Raw genomic sequence first — 17,363 nt, forward strand, 5'->3', positions numbered from 1 at the left:
CTAATTTAGGCCCAACAAAGAACCAGCTGCTAACCATTAATATATCATATTTTGTGTCACGTTATTACATATGTATAACACATTAATATATAAAAATATCATAATTTAATATCCATTCTCATTTTGCAAATTAGAGTGCTTGTAACATAGATTGCACATAAATAAAGATAAAAAAATGGATACAATACATACATAATAAAATTGGAAAAACGTCATTTAGAAAAAATGAAAACGTGGAAAAAATACATAAATAAATATACAAGTTTTTTTTATAAATATAATTTTTAATGTAAAAAATTATAAAAAAATAATTATTTAATTTAAAAATAAATATAAATTTGATAATACATTCAAATAAATATAAAATTTAAGAAAAAAATAATCAAACATAATATAAAATAGAGAAGGAATAAGAGATTAAATTCTTAAAAATTTTAAGTTATAGTAGTAAAAGATTTCGTTTCTAACATTTTCATAAATGAAAATATATTTCTAAATTAAAAATATATTTATGATATTTTTATAATATTATGAAATAAGTTTAAAATATTTTTTAAATTGTAGAAATAGTTTAAAATATTTTTTAAAAAAATTGTGTTATTATTTCTTTTATTTAGTATTTTTTTTAAAGAGAATGTCAGACCCTCGTCAATTATAGTGTTAATTTTTTTTTTATATATTTTTAATATTTCAATAAAAAAAACGTATGAAAAACGCCGAATCGACAACACCGACCGTTCCGTACATCGTAGCTTGGACCTTTCAAATGGCAGCGCTAAAGTGTAATCAATGCGCGTGAATTAGCGAAGGAAAAAACACGCGACGCCGACGCGGAGGAAGCAGGCCGCAGAGCCGAGCCGTCTCAAATTGAATTGAATTCCTGTTAGCAGGTCAGGTCAGCTTTCTTTTTGTCTGAAGAACACGCTATTCATAATCTCTCTCTCTCTCTCTCTCTCTCTCCCTCTATATGTATTTTCCATCACGGTAGTAACCCTAGTTGATCACCTCTTCTCTCTCTCTCTCTCTCTCTCTCTCTCTCGTTGTTGTGGTAGCTATAGACTTGGTTTATCGTTGCGAATCTTTCCAGAAAATGGCTTCGAAGCGGATTTTGAAGGAGCTCAAGGATCTCCAGAAGGATCCTCCCACCTCTTGCAGCGCTGGTACTTATACGTGCACCTCTGTGTGTGTATCAGTCTGTTTAGTATCTGCTTGTGATGATCAATTCCTTGCTATTGTTTGTTAGGGTTTGTGTATGTACTGATATCAGAACAATTACACGCCTCGTCTGCATGCTTCTAGGTTTATCATGTTAGGAGAAATGAAAGGGCCTCTAGACTTACCTGTAGGTGCGTGCTGTACTAGACTACTTTGATGGAGGATGCTTATCAAGTAACCAAGAAAGCTATTGTCTAATTGACTCCCTCGTTCTGAAGATTTAGGCAAAACACAATTTCCAGTATAGAACAGTCGACAAAAATGGTAGATCTCATTTAGAGGTTCATGATCACACTAGCCATCTAACCAAAGTCTAGCATTAACCCAATCTTGATATTAATGTTTCTTAAAAAACGGACCAAGCTTTCAAAATGCCCCTCCACACCTTGCAACCAAAAGGCAACGAACTAGAAGCTGAAGCCTAGCCACTCCATGAACAATCAGTTAACAAGCAATAACTCTCCTTTAGAGGCTGTCTACGCTTGGAACAAACTTTCAGAGCCATTTGACCAGGCAAAAAACTCCAGATCCATTTACCAAGTAGAGCTTTACTAAAAAGGCTAAAGTTACTAATGGTTAAACCTCCACCATTCAACAAGAGAGAAGGGACATGCATTTTCCATCTAAATGATGCTTAAATTCTTCTTCGAGACCTACCTAAAGGAAATCTTCCTGAAGCTTTTCCAATCTTTTAACAAGTCTACCACCTTGGATCAAGTATTGTCTTTTTCAAGGGGCAATTCTTCCCCCTCTCAATCAGACCATCCCTATTTATTGGCTTTATACTTCGCACCTAGGGGAAGGTATGAAATCCCTCCAATTCTCTCCAAAATTGTCTCTCTGCATAATATCAGCCAAGAAATTCTATTAGCGTGGTCATATGCTTTCTCTATATTGATCTGGTGCAAAGCTCTTAAGTTTTGACTGTTGAATCAATACTCTCATTAACAATCAGAGTCGTATTTTCAAGATTTGACACTCTCAAGGAAGGAACTTTAGCAATGATCTTGTATGCACCACCTATTAAGCTAATAGGTCTAAAATTCTTAATATCGTTGTACTACCAACTTCTGTATTAGAGCTAAAATGAAGCCATTATACTTTTCTCAAACCTATCCAATTCAACAAGCTTGACAGGTGTTTAAGCTTGACAGGTGTTTACATCATATCAATCCTAACCACTGTTCCAACGATATTGGAGGAATTCAAAGTAAAATTGTTTGGCTCTAGAGCTTTCTCCCCATTGAAGCACTATAGGCCCTTTACAGCTTAGTATTGCCTTGCATTTTCTAACCCTCCAAAAGGGAGTTAAACTCTAGACTGAAAATTTTTGGCCCTAGAGCCAAACAACTTAGTGTCGTACTGTTGTGAGATTGATATTAGTTAGGTGTGCTAATCCTCTAAGAGGTACTTAAAGTCAAGATCCAAAAAATTAGGCCTACAAGCTTCTCTGTCTGAATATAAATCCTTATAGAACCCCACAAGGCCTCTACATATATGAAGGATTTGAACCTCCTCAATGGCCCAAGCCACTTAATTAATATTCTGCCAATATGGTTATCATGTCTACATGCTTTAGTATATTTAAAAAAATATTTGGTATTATTATTAATACTTTGGATCATGGGCATGCTGTAATCAAAGAATGGATTGGTTTTTGAGTCTTTGTGCTTGTAACTTGAGCTGACTTGATCCAAATGAAAAATAGAATGGGACCAGATCCAATCTAGAAATTAACTAGACCTAATACTATTTATGATTTATGTGCAAAAAATATTAATATTTTCTTATTATTGGGCTGTGCTATAGTGAAATTGGACTACCATTTTTCTTTGAGTAAAATACACTAACCTCTTGATGTAGGACAAAAGAGTAGATTTTAGGAATTAATATTGTTTATTTTATTTTCTCTGTTTATTTTTTATCATAGTTTGTTTCCTTTAGTTAGTAGGATCCCTTAGAATCCTAATTAGAGTGAGATTATGGAACCCTAGTTAGGGTAGAATTTTATCTACTAGTTGCCTATAAATAGTCCTGTAGGTTGTAATTGAAGGTGGCTTTGATTATTGATATTGATTTTTTCTTCTTTTTTGGGTGGGTGGGGTGGGGTGGGGTGTGGAGGTGTTCTGCACCATGCCCCCCCTACAACTCTGTATGAATTGGCAGACTACTCTTTGTTGAGAAATTACATTTGGGACCCCTGAGGTTTAAAAAGTTGTAGCAATTTGCATCCTATCATTAACAAATGATGGTTAAATTTTTAATAATACCCAAACTGCCCCCTATGCCCCCGCCCCCACCCCCCCAACCAAAAAAAAAAAAAAAAACAAACTGTCCCCTAATCAGTCTTTGTTTGGAAACCTCCTTCTCTTTTGACTGATGGTGGTTACCTCTCTCTCATCAATTCATACAAAGTAGTATGGAAGCAACATAAGAAGTCTATTTCAAGTTGTAAATATTTTACCGAAGAAATAGGAAACGATAGAGAGAAAGTGGTCTCTCTTATGAAAAGTTTCATCAAGCACTTGGTAGAGAAAAGGAGAAATCTGCTTTGTAGATCCAATAAGACAAAAATCAGTAATAGACTCAAAGCAAATGAAGCCTACTGATTCAACCAGGAAATCCAAATCTATCCAATGAAGCATAGCCAGAATGTTTACATATCTGGTCCTAGTGCAAAAATTATACAAAATTATTGAATCCCTGATGCACTCATAGTGTGTGCATGTGTGTGGGGAGAGAGAGAGAGAGAGAGAGAGACTGTTGACAAGATTCATGTGGCACAGTGGCAGGGGATGATGCACTCATTGTAGCTGGTGTCGTCGTTGTCTCCTGTCTTAGTGATAGAACGAGTTTTGTGGAGGCTGTAATGAATGAAGAGAACTCACCAAACTAGGCGGATCAAATGAGATTGGTGAAAGCTTGATGAATATTGTGGCTGGTGGGCTGAATTGTAGGTGTCATCGGTGTCAAGGAGTTACTTGATGTCATCCTCGGAAAAGTCATAGCAATCAAAGAGGCAAGCGTACATACAGGGCATGCCATTTATGTGCTTGGAAGTAAACAGGCTGTGGTTCGATTGGCTGGGGTTTGTTGCTGAACCCCAGCAATGTTGTAATTTTTTGAAAAGGGACGGGTGGTCCCTGTAATTAAGCCTTACCAGGAGTGATTAGTGTACTTTACTCTTTTTCATTTTATAATAAATCACAGTTGTGTCTTTTTCATTTTTTTGCTTGTTGGTAAAGAGTAAAAAAAGTCAAAACCTGAATCGCTCATATTGATAATCAAAACAAATCTTTACTTTGGTTCTATAATAGGGTTTTTTAGGCCCTAGTCCAAAAATTTGGAGCTTATATTGGTTTGGACTTGGTTTTTTATTTAGTGAGGCATAAGACCAAACCTACCTGTTTGCACCCTCTATTTAAAAGTTTTAGTTATGTTGATGGATTTAATTATATGCTAAAACTACAAATAGGAAGGTAGAGATAATCTTGATGGGTGTAAGGTATTTCGAGGTGCTTAAGAGTGACCTCTTTTGATATCTTTTACTTATTAGTAGGGTTACAAGTGAACAGAGCCACTAATGTATTAGAATCACTGGGTGTGTTAAGTGTTAGAGAACATCTATTAAGTTGGAAGAAAAATTTTATGGGATGATTTGCAAGCCTGCTATGATGGATGGTACACAATGTTACCTCAATATATTAGAATGCAACATGTTTAAAAGATATAATAGTTGAATTGATAAATGGTTTGCATGGTGTTACAAGAAGGATTAAAAAATGAATTCATCAGAGGGAATTTATAAGTGACACCTGTAAAATATATTATAACCAAAATTGTTTGAGATGATATATCCATGTGGAATGTCAACAAACAAATGCACTTTATGTGGAATGTCAAAGGTGGTAATGGCCTAGAGATGAGTTAAAGATGGATTAGGGCAATAAGAAAACACCTAACTGCATTAAATTAAGCTAATGATGCTCCTAAGATGAGGCTGGGCCTTGATAGTAACCTAAGGTTATCCTTTTGACTAAAAGGCCATGAGTTTGAGTTGTGAAAACAACCTTTTTGCAAAGTAAGTGTAAGGCTGTGTACAATAACGATCCTTTGCCAACCCTCTCAAAGTGGGGAGCCTCATGCCTTGGGGACACTTTTTATACTCTTAAGATCCAATTAGATAAATGGATCCATGTCTATGTGAAGCAATTGGAATAAAGGCTTACATAGTTGAGTTGAGTTCTCAAGGTTATCCATTTGGCAGACTGCACTGAATTCAGCTAATAATTCCAAGAAAATTTCCAGGCTTGCCAGCAAAAGATACCATAAAATATCGGTATTGTAAGTGTATGATATGGCTACTTATTGGAGGAATGCTCTTTGCCCATGATTTGAGCTACGTAATTGATAACTTCATGACTTAGCACATTGTCTCTTCTATTTTTTCGTTTTATCTATGATTCTATATACACGCTCCAATTCATGATTCCCTTCTTTTCCCATGCACACATTAGTCTCACAATTATATATATGTTGATGCAACATCCAGAAAAAGTTTGCATTTTATTCACACACAAGTGCATGCATGTGCAAGTGCTCTCTCTCTCTCTCTCACACACACACACACGCTCTCACACGCTTCTTCAAAGTCATTGCACTGCTTGGTATCTTATGGCATTTTCATGCTTATTTCTCCATTTTGTGGTTTTTATAACATGAGTCTTGCTGGAATAGTTTTTGGGTTCAGATTTTTCATTTGGATTCCTATTTGTTAGGCCCCGTTGCTGAAGATATGTTCCATTGGCAAGCAACCATAATGGGTCCTGCTGATAGCCCTTATGCAGGTGGAGTCTTTCTTGTTACTATTCATTTCCCTCCGGATTATCCATTTAAACCACCTAAGGTATGCTTCAAGTTCCAAATTTGAGTTTTCCATATTTAGTTGTCAATATACATGTTATAGTCCCATGCTATGCATACATTTTAGAATCCCCCTCAGTCCAATTTTATTGATCATTAGCCTCATGTGAAGGTTACGTTATGATCATTTGTCTAGAATTCATGTTGTTTGATCTAATTAGTTTTACGTTGATTGTTGGTTACCTAACACAACTCTCCTTCATCCAAGCTTGGGAAGACTATGTTATGATGTGCTGATATTTTTATTTCATTGGGTGCTTTGGCCTTCTTGATGAACCAATAATTTAAATAAAAAAGGAAGCATAAATTTACTTTTCAATCTAATGATAATGGTTTAACAACTTATTAGATAATTGGGTTTTAATTGATTCTCTCCTTAATAAGGCAACCTTCTTGTATTGTTCCTGTTTGCTGATGAAAATTTCTTTGGTCGGTTTCTTTCCTTTTTCATTTTGCCTGGCTTTTGGTTTCAATTTTGTTACTATTCTATTTTTTATATTTTTTTGGTTTTTCTTTCCCCCCCCCCCCCCCTTTTTTTTTTGGGGGGGGGGGGGGGGTTGTTAGGGAATTACCAAGTCTTTTGGATATTTAGGCTTCTAAATAGCTGTATTTACAGTTAAGTGTTTGCTAGTTTGGAGGCTGGTTTATTGCATATTAATTAAAGCCTAGGGGCATAAAAAGCTCTAGCCTTAGCTCACAACGATGGCTATATCATGTTTAATGTTGCACACTTTTTATCTTTGATTTTCATAAAAACTTTAAATGCTCCTACTCTGGAATTTTGTCATCCTTTAATGTTCAATATCACACAAATTTTATATCACAGTTTACATAAATTATTCAAATGCCCATACTCAGTGTAATCAACATTAATATTCTACTATTAAATGAGAACGGCAATTTTACTTTGTCTAACAAGTTTATGTGGGAATCAGAGCAATTTTTTCTCATGTTAAATCCATGCAATTGGCCATGTGAGAATGTAATATATTATTGCAAGTAACAGAATAATGGAGAAACAGAATATATAAAAGAACTCCAGTGGGTTGCGACTAACACCTTCAACATGGCCTCTGTTTTCATAAAGGTTTTTGCTATTTCTTGATTTTGCTATATTAGTTGGATAAATTATACAAATACTTCTCTTTCTGTTGTGTGGTGTCCTTTTTATATGAAGGTTCCTATTTCATATGAAACTTTCGCTTGGACAGGTATATCAACTTAAGTAGACTGCATTTATATAACACCCAAATATTTTATTCACCAATCTTCTTTAGTAGACTCAAGCCATCAATTAAACCCATATCTAGAAATGTGACTTTTATTTCCTTTAACCTCTCTCTTCTCCTTTTTGAATTATTTTGCAGGTTGCATTCAGAACAAAGGTATTTCATCCAAATATAAATAGCAACGGCAGTATTTGCCTTGATATCTTAAAAGAACAGTGGAGCCCTGCCCTGACTATTTCTAAGGTTCATATTTGCAGTTTCTTTTATTTAATATGACCTTTTATAGATCTTTCTAATTTTTGGTGTTTTGAACTGATGAAGAATCCAACAATAAGCTGTGGTCAAGAAGTACATGAATTAATATTTTTTTCCACAAGAAAGCATTTTTTCAGAAACTGGGGATGAATGTTATGGCCCAGTGCTTAACCCTCTAGACCTGAAAACCCTTTATTGTTTTTGATGGAAGAAAATTATATAAATCTCGCTCCAACTGGTCCTTCCCTGGTGCAGCCATTTTTGCTCCCTCCCTCTCTCTCTCTCTCTCTCTCACACACACACACACACACACACACACCCACACTAGATTGAAACAAGTCATACATGTTCATCATCCCAAATTTGCTCTAGGATCTACTTTATACTTTGGCCTAACACCTCTTGACTCATTAATTGTGACTTGTGAGCAGCAAATAGGGTTGTGCTTGCTCAACTCTGTAGCTTTTAGTAAACTTTTTTTTTTTGATCAAATGTAAATATATATATAAAGATCAAAATGTACAGTATACACCGAGCATACACTGGGTAGAAGTGATATACTTTCTTTCTGGGACTCTGTTGATTGCTTTCTCTCTTGGATTATATTCCATCAATGCTGCACTTTTAAGGTGGGACTCATTTCTGTTTCCATTTTCAGGTATTGCTTTCCATATGTTCACTGTTGACAGATCCGAACCCCGATGATCCCCTGGTGCCAGAGATTGCTCATATGTACAAGACAGACAAAAGCAAGTACGAGGCAACTGCAAGGAGCTGGACGCAGAAGTATGCAATGGGCTAGCTTGCTTTATTGCTAGGGCTTTCTAAGAGTTTGGTCTTGTTACTATATCAAACGTGTTTTAGTTTCTCCCCCCTATCCCTGTGATTGACATTTGTAGAACATAATTAACTAGTATAATCCAGAAGAGAAGGTGACCCTGTAGGTTGTTTGTGGATTGATTTGTAAAACTACCAAAAAAAATTGTTGATTAATCTTTGTTGAATATATATATATATATATATATATACATAAATATGTTTGTTTTTGATCTGTAATATTTGCACGTTCTTGTTACACTTGAGCGTTGATTTGTGCGCTAGATGTTCCCAGGGGTTGATTGTGAAATTTATTTTAGTTGATTATTTGTACCTGAAACTTTAGGAGATGGGTGATATTTTTGGGACTATTAAGCAAACCCCCTGGCTATTTCTTTGCTTACTGTGGATCTTTCATTTATATGCTATACAGGGGTGATGAGGATGAACTAATAAGCCTATTATCTGCAGTAGTAAATTGTCTTTTTCTTTTTTTCGGGTGATGGATGAATAGAAATATATATTGTCTTGTATTTTCGCTGTTCTTTATTATTTGACTATTCTTTATTGTTTTTATTAGTAAAGATAATAGGGGAAAGGAAATTTCACATTTGTATACGTGAAATTGAATAGAAACCACATAAACACATGGCCATTGCTATTTGGATATATTCTTTCTCTTCAGACACAAGTGGTCTTACAAAATAATATGTGAAGATGCGCCCCCATAGCCCAATGGTCAAGTGAATATAGAAAAAGATTTTTTGCCCTCACTTTTGTGGTGTGTTAGTGCTCGAATTTTAGCTGTGGTTTCTTGATTTATTCTTTACGTTAGAATTGTGGAGCCAAGCAGTGGGAGCGCATGTGATGGAGCGTCATTTAAATATATATATATATATATGTGTGTGTGTGTGTGTGTGAAATGCTATTTGAATTTTTGGAAAGAGAAGTATGCAATGTGAATAGAAGCTAAGCATTTAGTGAGGACCACAGCAACAAGTGAGGTAAGTCTCCTGGTTTTCTTATGAGGTCCTTTTAGCTTATATGATTAAATTATTTGAGCTGGCCTTGCATTTAAGTTTGTTTGAGATCACTTTTTAAAGGCGGACAAGTTCAACTTTACCACATTTGGAAATTTGACCATTCTCTTTATGGCCTGTGCAGACTTTGACTGTTGATTTGGTGAAGAAAGAGTTCTCCAAGGCTTCACTCAATTATGAAAATAAAAATATAAAACCTAATAGGTCTAGAAACACCACACAGCCTTGGCCAACTCAGATGTGCTAGGCAAAAATTAATTAAGTTCTTCTTAACTTGAAGGAATCAAACGGTTTCTGTTGCTTCAGATTTTCTGTTTGCAAGCACCATAATGATCATTGACATCCTGCATGATGGAAATGCATGTGGATCAAAATAGCCTAAAGCATAATGTGGCATGGTCTATGTTGCACATGGATGGTGCTTGTGCTATGCAATGATGCGGCATAAGGCATAAATATTCCTTCCAACTCTTATAACTATTTGGCCCCTCCAACTTGAAAGTGGACTTGTCATGTATTTGAACTTTCAATTTTGCTACAATTACACACATCATCTCTCAAATGATTGCGCATAAGATATACGTGCACTATTAGTGGGTCGCTAGCAAGAGAAAGGGGAGGAAATAGAGGTCGTTGACGGGAGGACGATGATTGACCGACAGAGCTTCCTTGTGTCAACGACCAACAGAGGTTTCTCCTCACTCGGTGGGTCAGTCGACCAAGGCGAGAACAACGATGGGTGAGTCGATTGGCCAAGGCGAGAGAGGCGATGGGTCAATCGATGCAAGGTTAGTTGGTCGGTGGCATAAGAAAGGAGGAAATAGAGGTCAGTCGTCGGCGCACGGAAAATGAACCTCTATTGGTTGTCGTCGTGAGGAAGCTTCGTCAGTCAGTCGGTCGGTCATCATTCTCCCATCTCTGACCTCTGTTTCCTTCCCCCTTCCTCGCCAACGACCCACTGATAGTGTGCGTGTATCTCACGTGCACTCATTTGAGAGATAAGATGTGATTGTAGTAAAATTAAAAATTTAAGAACATGATAGGTCCATTTTTAAGTTGGGGGGCCAAATAGCTATAAGAAAAGAGTTGGAGAACATATTTATATCTTATGCTGCAATGATGCTGTTCAGAGAAGCATCTTGATGTGTGATGGCATGGCCCATGACCAAAATATGACCATACATGCTTAAGCTTTAGCATGGCATCCAAATGAGTGTGCATGTGGTGAGAAAAGGATTGTGGGGACACGGCCCGCAAAGCCTCCAAGTTCCAAACAAAACCTCCCTTTGAAGCAAACCACTAAAGAGAAAGTAACAAAGTTGATTTGTACCAACTGCCAATAGAAACAATAAAAGGAGGATTGGCTTAGTTCCAATCCACATGGCCTCAGACAAGAAAATAAAAGCTGGGAAATCTGGAAAAGGAGGAATGGCTGAGAACCAAAGGTGAAGCACCCGTGATTAATTAGATGACTGGCAATTGATTGATGGCTGCTGTACTTGTTTGATGGAGTTGAATAACCTGCAAGTTCTGATTGAGAGAGCATGGGCTTTGCAGGATGACATTGGAGACAGCATACAAAATAGCGGTACCAGCTGCTGTTGGAGACACTGCTCAGAACATGATCACCAATGGGCTGTTACAGACGCCCCATTGGATGAGAGGAAGAGATTGATCGTCATTAGAGATTCACTGAAGAATGTTGAGAATATGCTTGAGTTTTTACAGGTATCATCCCTTCTTCTTCTTCTTCTTCTTCTTCTTTGCTTGCTATGCTGTGCAAGATTTTTCTCCTGCAAATTGATATTCTTCTTTCTTTTCCTAGTTATCTGCCTATTTGAATTTTAAAAATGAAAACCGTAATCTCAAGATAGGACTGTCGGGTTGTTACTTTGTTCTGTCTATTGCTATTACCTGGACTTATTGTCAAGCTTGTTTAAGAAGATGATACTTGGGTTATGAAGAAGAATTCCTCCAAAAACAATGATATTTCTATCGAAATTAGTTTCTTTTTTATGGTCTTTTAGCATGGTAGGTTCACCACTTTTGGCTACCAATCTCTCAATAGCAATATCACCAGCCTTCGCCAAATGGGTAACTCTGTTTTTTCAGCAATATCACCACCCTTTGCCAGATGGGTAACCTGTGTTTTTTCCCTGTTCACCACTTTGCTTAATTTTCTCCTGTCATTGTCATACTGAAGATTCCAATGTGCTCTGAAATGATTCAAATCATTTCCTGTGGTAACCTACCAAAACTATAAAGCAAAATTTGCAAGAAATTTCATTTGAGATAATACTAATTAAAAATTTTCTAATTCGTCAATGTATGAAGTATTAGTCCCCATACGAGGTCACTTACATATTTTAATTCGTCACTAATTTTTATTTATGACACTTTTTTTTATAACATTCATAATTCATGTTGTACCTTATATTCTCTTACTAAGTTTTTATTAGTTTTCACCTACCTCTTTAGGTAATAACCTCTCCTATTTTATCTACTCTCTTCGCGGGAACTTATATTAATTTCCTTCTAATCATGTTTAGCAGTCAATTATCTAACACAATCTTCCTTTATTTGGACTTAAAAAAAACTAGCTATAAATAGGAATCCAATTATGGGCTTCAGGAAAATTCAATAATAATTTAAATAATAGTTTAGGATTAATAGTATTTTGATATTTTTCTAAAGATTTCTTCTATCCTGCAAGGGCATAGAATAAGAATAATTAATTATTAATATTTAAAAATAACTTTAATTTTAAAAAAATAAAAATAAAATCTGCTAGAAATTTAAGTAGAGCTTCCAAGAGAACTTCCTGGGGAGGGTTTCAATTACCTTGCTTGATTATCAAGCATGCATGTGCAGAGATTGAATTCATGGCAGCAGAAAGATCAGCAAGCAGCACTTGTGAAGCTGGAAGAAAGCAGATTGATCCTAATGGACAAGGTGGCACAATACCAAGGCAGACCAACTGAGGTGCTTAAAGAGTTGAAAGCATACTTAGGGGATGCACAAACAGCATGTAATTGGAACTTGAAAAGGATGATACAGAGAATGACTGAACCCACAGTCCAGAAGGGAAGCTCTAGATCTAATAATCCTTTTGTGCAGGTCATTAGGAGATTGCTTAACCCATGGACTTGGCACAAGACTGCTATATTGGCCGTAAAATTGATTCTGGTCCCAGCAAGCATTACATACACATTTAGGTCTTACAGAAATATGCTAAAATACGACAGTTCTCCACCAAAAGTTGTTTCATTTGTGGATTCAACGGTCGCAGGTGATACCAGAAAGTCCTTTGATGTTTTCCGGGGAAGGGGATAATCTCCTGATCGCTGGTGTTAGTTTGCTCCCCCAGGTGCAGGTGTTTTATCTCATATATTTAAATTGATCGATATAACATGCAAAGATCAGAATGGCGATTAGTTGGAGATTGCATCGTTTTTATGTTAAAATATGATGGTAAGCATAGCAATACATCAAATTATGCATGTTGTCTCTTTATGTGATTTGGTCAATATTTGCTTTAGAAAAGCAACTGGTGTTGCTACCTGTTTCTTCCGTAAAGTAATCGTCTTGGGGGGCGTAAAAATAGAAAGCTGACGCTGCTTGACATTGTTGGAACAGATCTCTCCACTCAAAATCCTTTCTAAGGAGGACCAGAAATAAATGTGACTTATCTTATTCTCTGGAACTCATTGTTCGCCTCCTTCACTACTAGATGAATGGACAAATTCGTTGTCAATATCGCCCAAAAATAAAATTGAACTCATGATCTCATAATATTTTAAAATATTTTTATCACAAAAAATATTTCTCCTTCAAATTAGAAGACCCAAACATTTGCATTTTCACTTCATTACCAATATCGAAATTCTGTAGTACCAAAATCTTGTACAATGCAAAGAGTACTGTTTACACACGAGGGGTATTATACAGCTATTATAACAAAGGTTCCTATTGGGTTCCAATACTCATAAATACCATAGACCTTCATCTCTCTCGGAAGAAAGAGAACACTTTTCCATTCATTTCAATTCCATCCAACACTAGGCAAAAATGACAGTGACATTAAAGAGAATCCAATGGCACCAACTATTTCGAGTATTCATGAACTGACACAATAAACTTGACGAACAGAAGAGAAGAGAATGAAAACATCTCCTTCCTTCTCCCCCTTCTCTTGTTAAGAAAGGCTCAAGCTCTATTAAAAAATGCACAGCCAGTAACCTCCATGGCATTTGGTAATGAAACTGTAATTTTTTAGAGCTTTCCATATTTTAATTGAACGATTTTCCAGACCCACCACTGGATGTCTTGGGTAATTGTTATAGATTAATGTCACTTAGCAAATGATTAACATTTCCAAGGTTCATGAGTTTAGTTACAGTTTTCTTGTTATATTCGAGTGGCCTAAGGCAAATACGGTCATGGTGGAGCAAGATCAATGTGCTGCATATAAAAACCATAAGAAAAGGAAAGGAGAACAAATGAAATGGGATCCCAAACTAAAAGATAAAAGACAATTACAAGAGAAAACTGCAAAATCAGAAATGTTGCAGCAAAAGAATATCTGAAGAAACACAGAGAAAGATTGCAGACAAAAGGAGGGGGGAACACTACACCACTAATTGATAGAATCCCATTCCCCTGTGCGTTGCCTACTACTTCAATTCAGTGCTCAGAAGAAGTTGTAGGAAGAGGCATCCAAGGGGTGAATGAGATATGTGAGAACCAAGGCCAGCAGCATCAAGATATATGCAATCCCTTGGTCAATTGAAGTGCCTGCAAGAAACAATACATTTATATTATAAAAAAAGAGAGCCAGGAGGAGAGAACCAAATAGAAAAATAAATGAATGGGTCTAGTACAACCATTAAAAAATAACAACCCCCACCAAAACCAACAGATAGAGAATACAAAAACACATAAAATGTCAAATCAAGAAAAAATAATTCTTGTTGTTTTTCCCTTTTTGGGTACATTGGAGGCGAAAGAAACTAATTGTCAATTAGCAAAGGCGCATTGTTTATGGAACCAACTTTCCCAAGCCTTCAGAAGCCATATCATCCTTGAAGACAATATACAAATATGGAATAACAGAACCACGTGATGTCAAACAGACAATTGGATACACAAATTGTATGACTAAGGACTAATATTTGGTTATCGTTTCAGTTCAGAAGAACTTCAGAAACAAATTCTTTCCAGCCAAAAAAAAAAAAAAGAATATATTACTGGTTACTTTACCGTATTCTTAAAAAAATTGAAAAAGTATCATTTTTATAAAATTTTGATTTTCGTACAAGACTTGTCTTCTGAATCTAGTCAAAATATCTGCCTTTTTTCTTTTCCTAAAAATGTTGAAACAAACTTCCAAAACTAAAGTTTTGAAATCAATCTGCCAAACACCTCTGTCTTCTACCTAGATGACAGTTCTTGAATCGACAACCAAAAACAGACTGTTGCTACTTCTGAAAATTATCCTTGCTCTCGCCTAAAATCATAACCAGACTGATTTTCAAAACAAAATAGCATTGCCTTTTTACCAAACACCGATTCCTTTAAAGAACCAACAGATTCCAAGGAAATTTAATGATTAAAATTATTTCAACCCAAGTCCCACGAATGGAATAAATATCAGTCAGATCTGATAATTTAAAGCTCAAGAACACAAAAATCACCTACTCCTCCTCCTCCTCTCCTACACACACCATACGTACACGTTCACATCCTCAACTACACATTTACAGCAGGAGGAAAATGCAAGAGCAAAGAAGAAGAAGTTTACCGTCACTGACAGGAGCCGGAGCAGGGGCCATAGATTGCGCCTCGACGCGCGGCGGAACTAAGGTGAGAACAACCGTGAACATGACCAGAACTCCGGCGAAAACCCTAGACACCGCCATTTTTCTCCTCCTCTCCCTTCTCTAAAGGAGACGAATGAAGTTTAGAGAGAGAGAGAGAAGGAGAGGGAGAGGGAGAGAGAGAGAATGGATTTTTGTTTAATTTTTTGATTTTTGAAATTGGGGAATGAGTGAGTGGGAGAGAGAACCGGCGGGGCTTTTTAAACTGGTGGAGTGGGTCCCACCCACGTTCTTCAAGCCATGTGCCACCCCGCAATTACCAACTCAGGTCCCATGTGATGCGGTTTGAATTTACGGATTTGCCCCCGAGTCCCAAACCCACGCCCAACGGGCAAAACGGCGAGATTTCTATCCGTTATAACGCTTTCTTTTTCTTTCATCCCCACATTTTCAAATTCCAAAAACTCTTTTTTGTTTTTTCAATCATTTTAAAAATAAAAATATTAGTTAAATACTCAAATTTAATTCTGCATTCATTTTGTTTGCATTTGTCTTAATATAATAAAAAAATATAAAATATTAATACAAATAGGATAAATGGAATAAATTTTACTGTTAGTATATCAACTTTGCATTTTTTTAATAAATTAATTATTATATTTTAGTTTTTATCATCATAATTATTAAATTTTATCTTTTATTATAATTTAATTTCTCTTTTAATTTTTTGGTCAAATTCATTAACTTGACAAGAAGGAACATAATATACATTATTATTATAAATATTAAAATCGATTGAATATAAAATTTATGTTAAGTTTAACATTAAGTAATTTTGTGTTTATATTAATGTATATCACAATAACTTTTACTAACAAAATTTGATAAAAAAATTAAAATTTAATAGCAACAAAAATTAAAATATAATGATCAATTTGTTATAAATAGGGTCGTAAATGAGCCGAGCTGTTCTCAAACAACTCAGTATTCAATTCAATAAAAATTCATTTGAATTTGTTTATCAAGGCATACTAGTTAAACTTTAGCCTAACTTTCAAATTCAATTTGTAAAAAAACAAATCTTAAATTTAATAAAACTCAATTTGTTAAAACTTACAAACATATTCAATTAAAAACTCATGAACATATTCAATTAGAAGTTCGCAAATAACTCGTGATAGACTCGTTTATAAATATATTAATAAATTTATTTATAATTTTACAAATATACTATTTAACATAAAATTACTAAATTTTAAATTATAATAAACGATATTATGTTTATTGTAATTTAAAGTTATTATTAATTGATTATCATGTTAATATTATATTTATTGATTATAAATTTTAATTATTTACATATTAAGTTTTTAAAAAAATTTCTAACGAGCCCAAACCCTAACTTGGACTCGCTAGAAGCTTGTCAAGTATACAAGCTCGAGCCAGAGCCGAGCTAGGTTCATGTGAGTTGAGCTCGAGCCTAAGCTCAACAAAATTTGACTCAAGTTGATTCGATTACAACCCTTGTTATAGAATGTAAGTTATAATTTACTCAACAAAAATATAATTATATAAACATAATTTTGGTATTTTCATTTCCCTCTAAAAATGTACAAAACAACTATGTTTATTGTTGTAGAAAAGCAGATAATGCATCTAAGTGTTGCTTTCAATTAAAAAAATTGAATAATAGTAAGATGGTGGTTGAACTTTGATTGCCATTGCGATGATTCATTATTATTCTAGCTAGACATCTTAAGACACATTATGGTCCAAAATTGGGTGTTTTTTTCCAAATGGAAGTTGAATATAAAATCAGTCAGCCAGCCCTAAGTTACTCCACATTCAACTCAGAGGATTTGTCAATTCCAATTATTGTTAGGGCAGAGCTGTGGTGGGTTCATTTCAATTAATTTCTTCTTGCGCATTGATCATGATGTAAGATTCATCATATATTAATTGGTTAAATAGTATAAATAATTACTGAATTTTATACTAAAATAAAAAAAATATTAAATTTCAATTTGTAACTAAAAAAAATTATCAAACTTAAATTTAATATACAATTC

At 35.1% G+C, this 17,363-nt stretch overlaps 3 protein-coding genes across 4 annotated transcripts; 2 read left to right on the plus strand and 1 right to left on the minus strand.

Moving 5' to 3' along the window:
- Positions 1–771: 771 nt before the first annotated feature.
- LOC127786971 (ubiquitin-conjugating enzyme E2 10) lies at positions 772–8,673 on the plus strand. 2 transcript variants are annotated; one of them, XM_052314783.1, is made up of 5 exons: positions 772–895; positions 1,088–1,160; positions 5,994–6,121; positions 7,506–7,610; positions 8,281–8,673. In XM_052314783.1, the coding sequence occupies exons 2-5, from the start codon at positions 1,091–1,093 to the stop codon at positions 8,422–8,424; spliced, it is 447 nt and encodes a 148-aa protein (XP_052170743.1). In that variant the 5' UTR covers positions 772–895; positions 1,088–1,090; the 3' UTR covers positions 8,425–8,673. The 2 variants fall into 2 exon arrangements, with proteins under 2 accessions (XP_052170743.1, XP_052170744.1); XM_052314784.1 differs by having other exon boundaries at positions 809–890.
- Positions 8,674–9,369: 696 nt separating this feature from the next.
- On the plus strand, positions 9,370–13,188 carry LOC127813868 (plastid division protein PDV1-like). Its single transcript, XM_052354965.1, has 2 exons — positions 9,370–11,206; positions 12,350–13,188. Exons 1-2 carry the CDS (start codon positions 10,985–10,987, stop codon positions 12,809–12,811), a joined length of 684 nt encoding a protein of 227 aa, XP_052210925.1. The 5' UTR covers positions 9,370–10,984; the 3' UTR covers positions 12,812–13,188.
- A 780-nt stretch (positions 13,189–13,968) lies between these two features.
- LOC127813869 (arabinogalactan protein 41) lies at positions 13,969–15,533 on the minus strand. The gene is made up of 2 exons (XM_052354966.1): positions 15,279–15,533; positions 13,969–14,272 (listed from the first exon to the last, which is right to left on the minus strand). The coding sequence occupies exons 1-2, from the start codon at positions 15,394–15,396 to the stop codon at positions 14,169–14,171; spliced, it is 222 nt and encodes a 73-aa protein (XP_052210926.1). The 5' UTR covers positions 15,397–15,533; the 3' UTR covers positions 13,969–14,168.
- Between the last annotated feature and the right edge of the window lie 1,830 nt (positions 15,534–17,363).

The sequence above is a fragment of the Diospyros lotus genome, chromosome 12 (assembly GCF_014633365.1).
Source record: "Diospyros lotus cultivar Yz01 chromosome 12, ASM1463336v1, whole genome shotgun sequence".
Taxonomy (NCBI): domain Eukaryota; kingdom Viridiplantae; phylum Streptophyta; class Magnoliopsida; order Ericales; family Ebenaceae; genus Diospyros; species Diospyros lotus.

Coding starts and splice junctions, on each gene's coding strand:
- LOC127786971 (XM_052314783.1), top strand. CDS start 1,091: ATGGCTTCGAAGCGGATTTTGAAGGAGCTCAAGGATCTCCAGAAGGAT. Junction 1,161..5,993: donor TCCCACCTCTTGCAGCGCTG/GTACTTATACGT, acceptor CCTATTTGTTAG/GCCCCGTTGCTGAAGATATG. Junction 7,611..8,280: donor CTGCCCTGACTATTTCTAAG/GTTCATATTTGC, acceptor TTCCATTTTCAG/GTATTGCTTTCCATATGTTC.
- LOC127813868 (XM_052354965.1), top strand. CDS start 10,985: ATGGAGTTGAATAACCTGCAAGTTCTGATTGAGAGAGCATGGGCTTTG. Junction 11,207..12,349: donor ATATGCTTGAGTTTTTACAG/GTATCATCCCTT, acceptor ATGCATGTGCAG/AGATTGAATTCATGGCAGCA.
- LOC127813869 (XM_052354966.1), bottom strand. CDS start 15,396: ATGGCGGTGTCTAGGGTTTTCGCCGGAGTTCTGGTCATGTTCACGGTT. Junction 14,273..15,278: donor TCCGGCTCCTGTCAGTGACG/GTAAACTTCTTC, acceptor TGTTTCTTGCAG/GCACTTCAATTGACCAAGGG.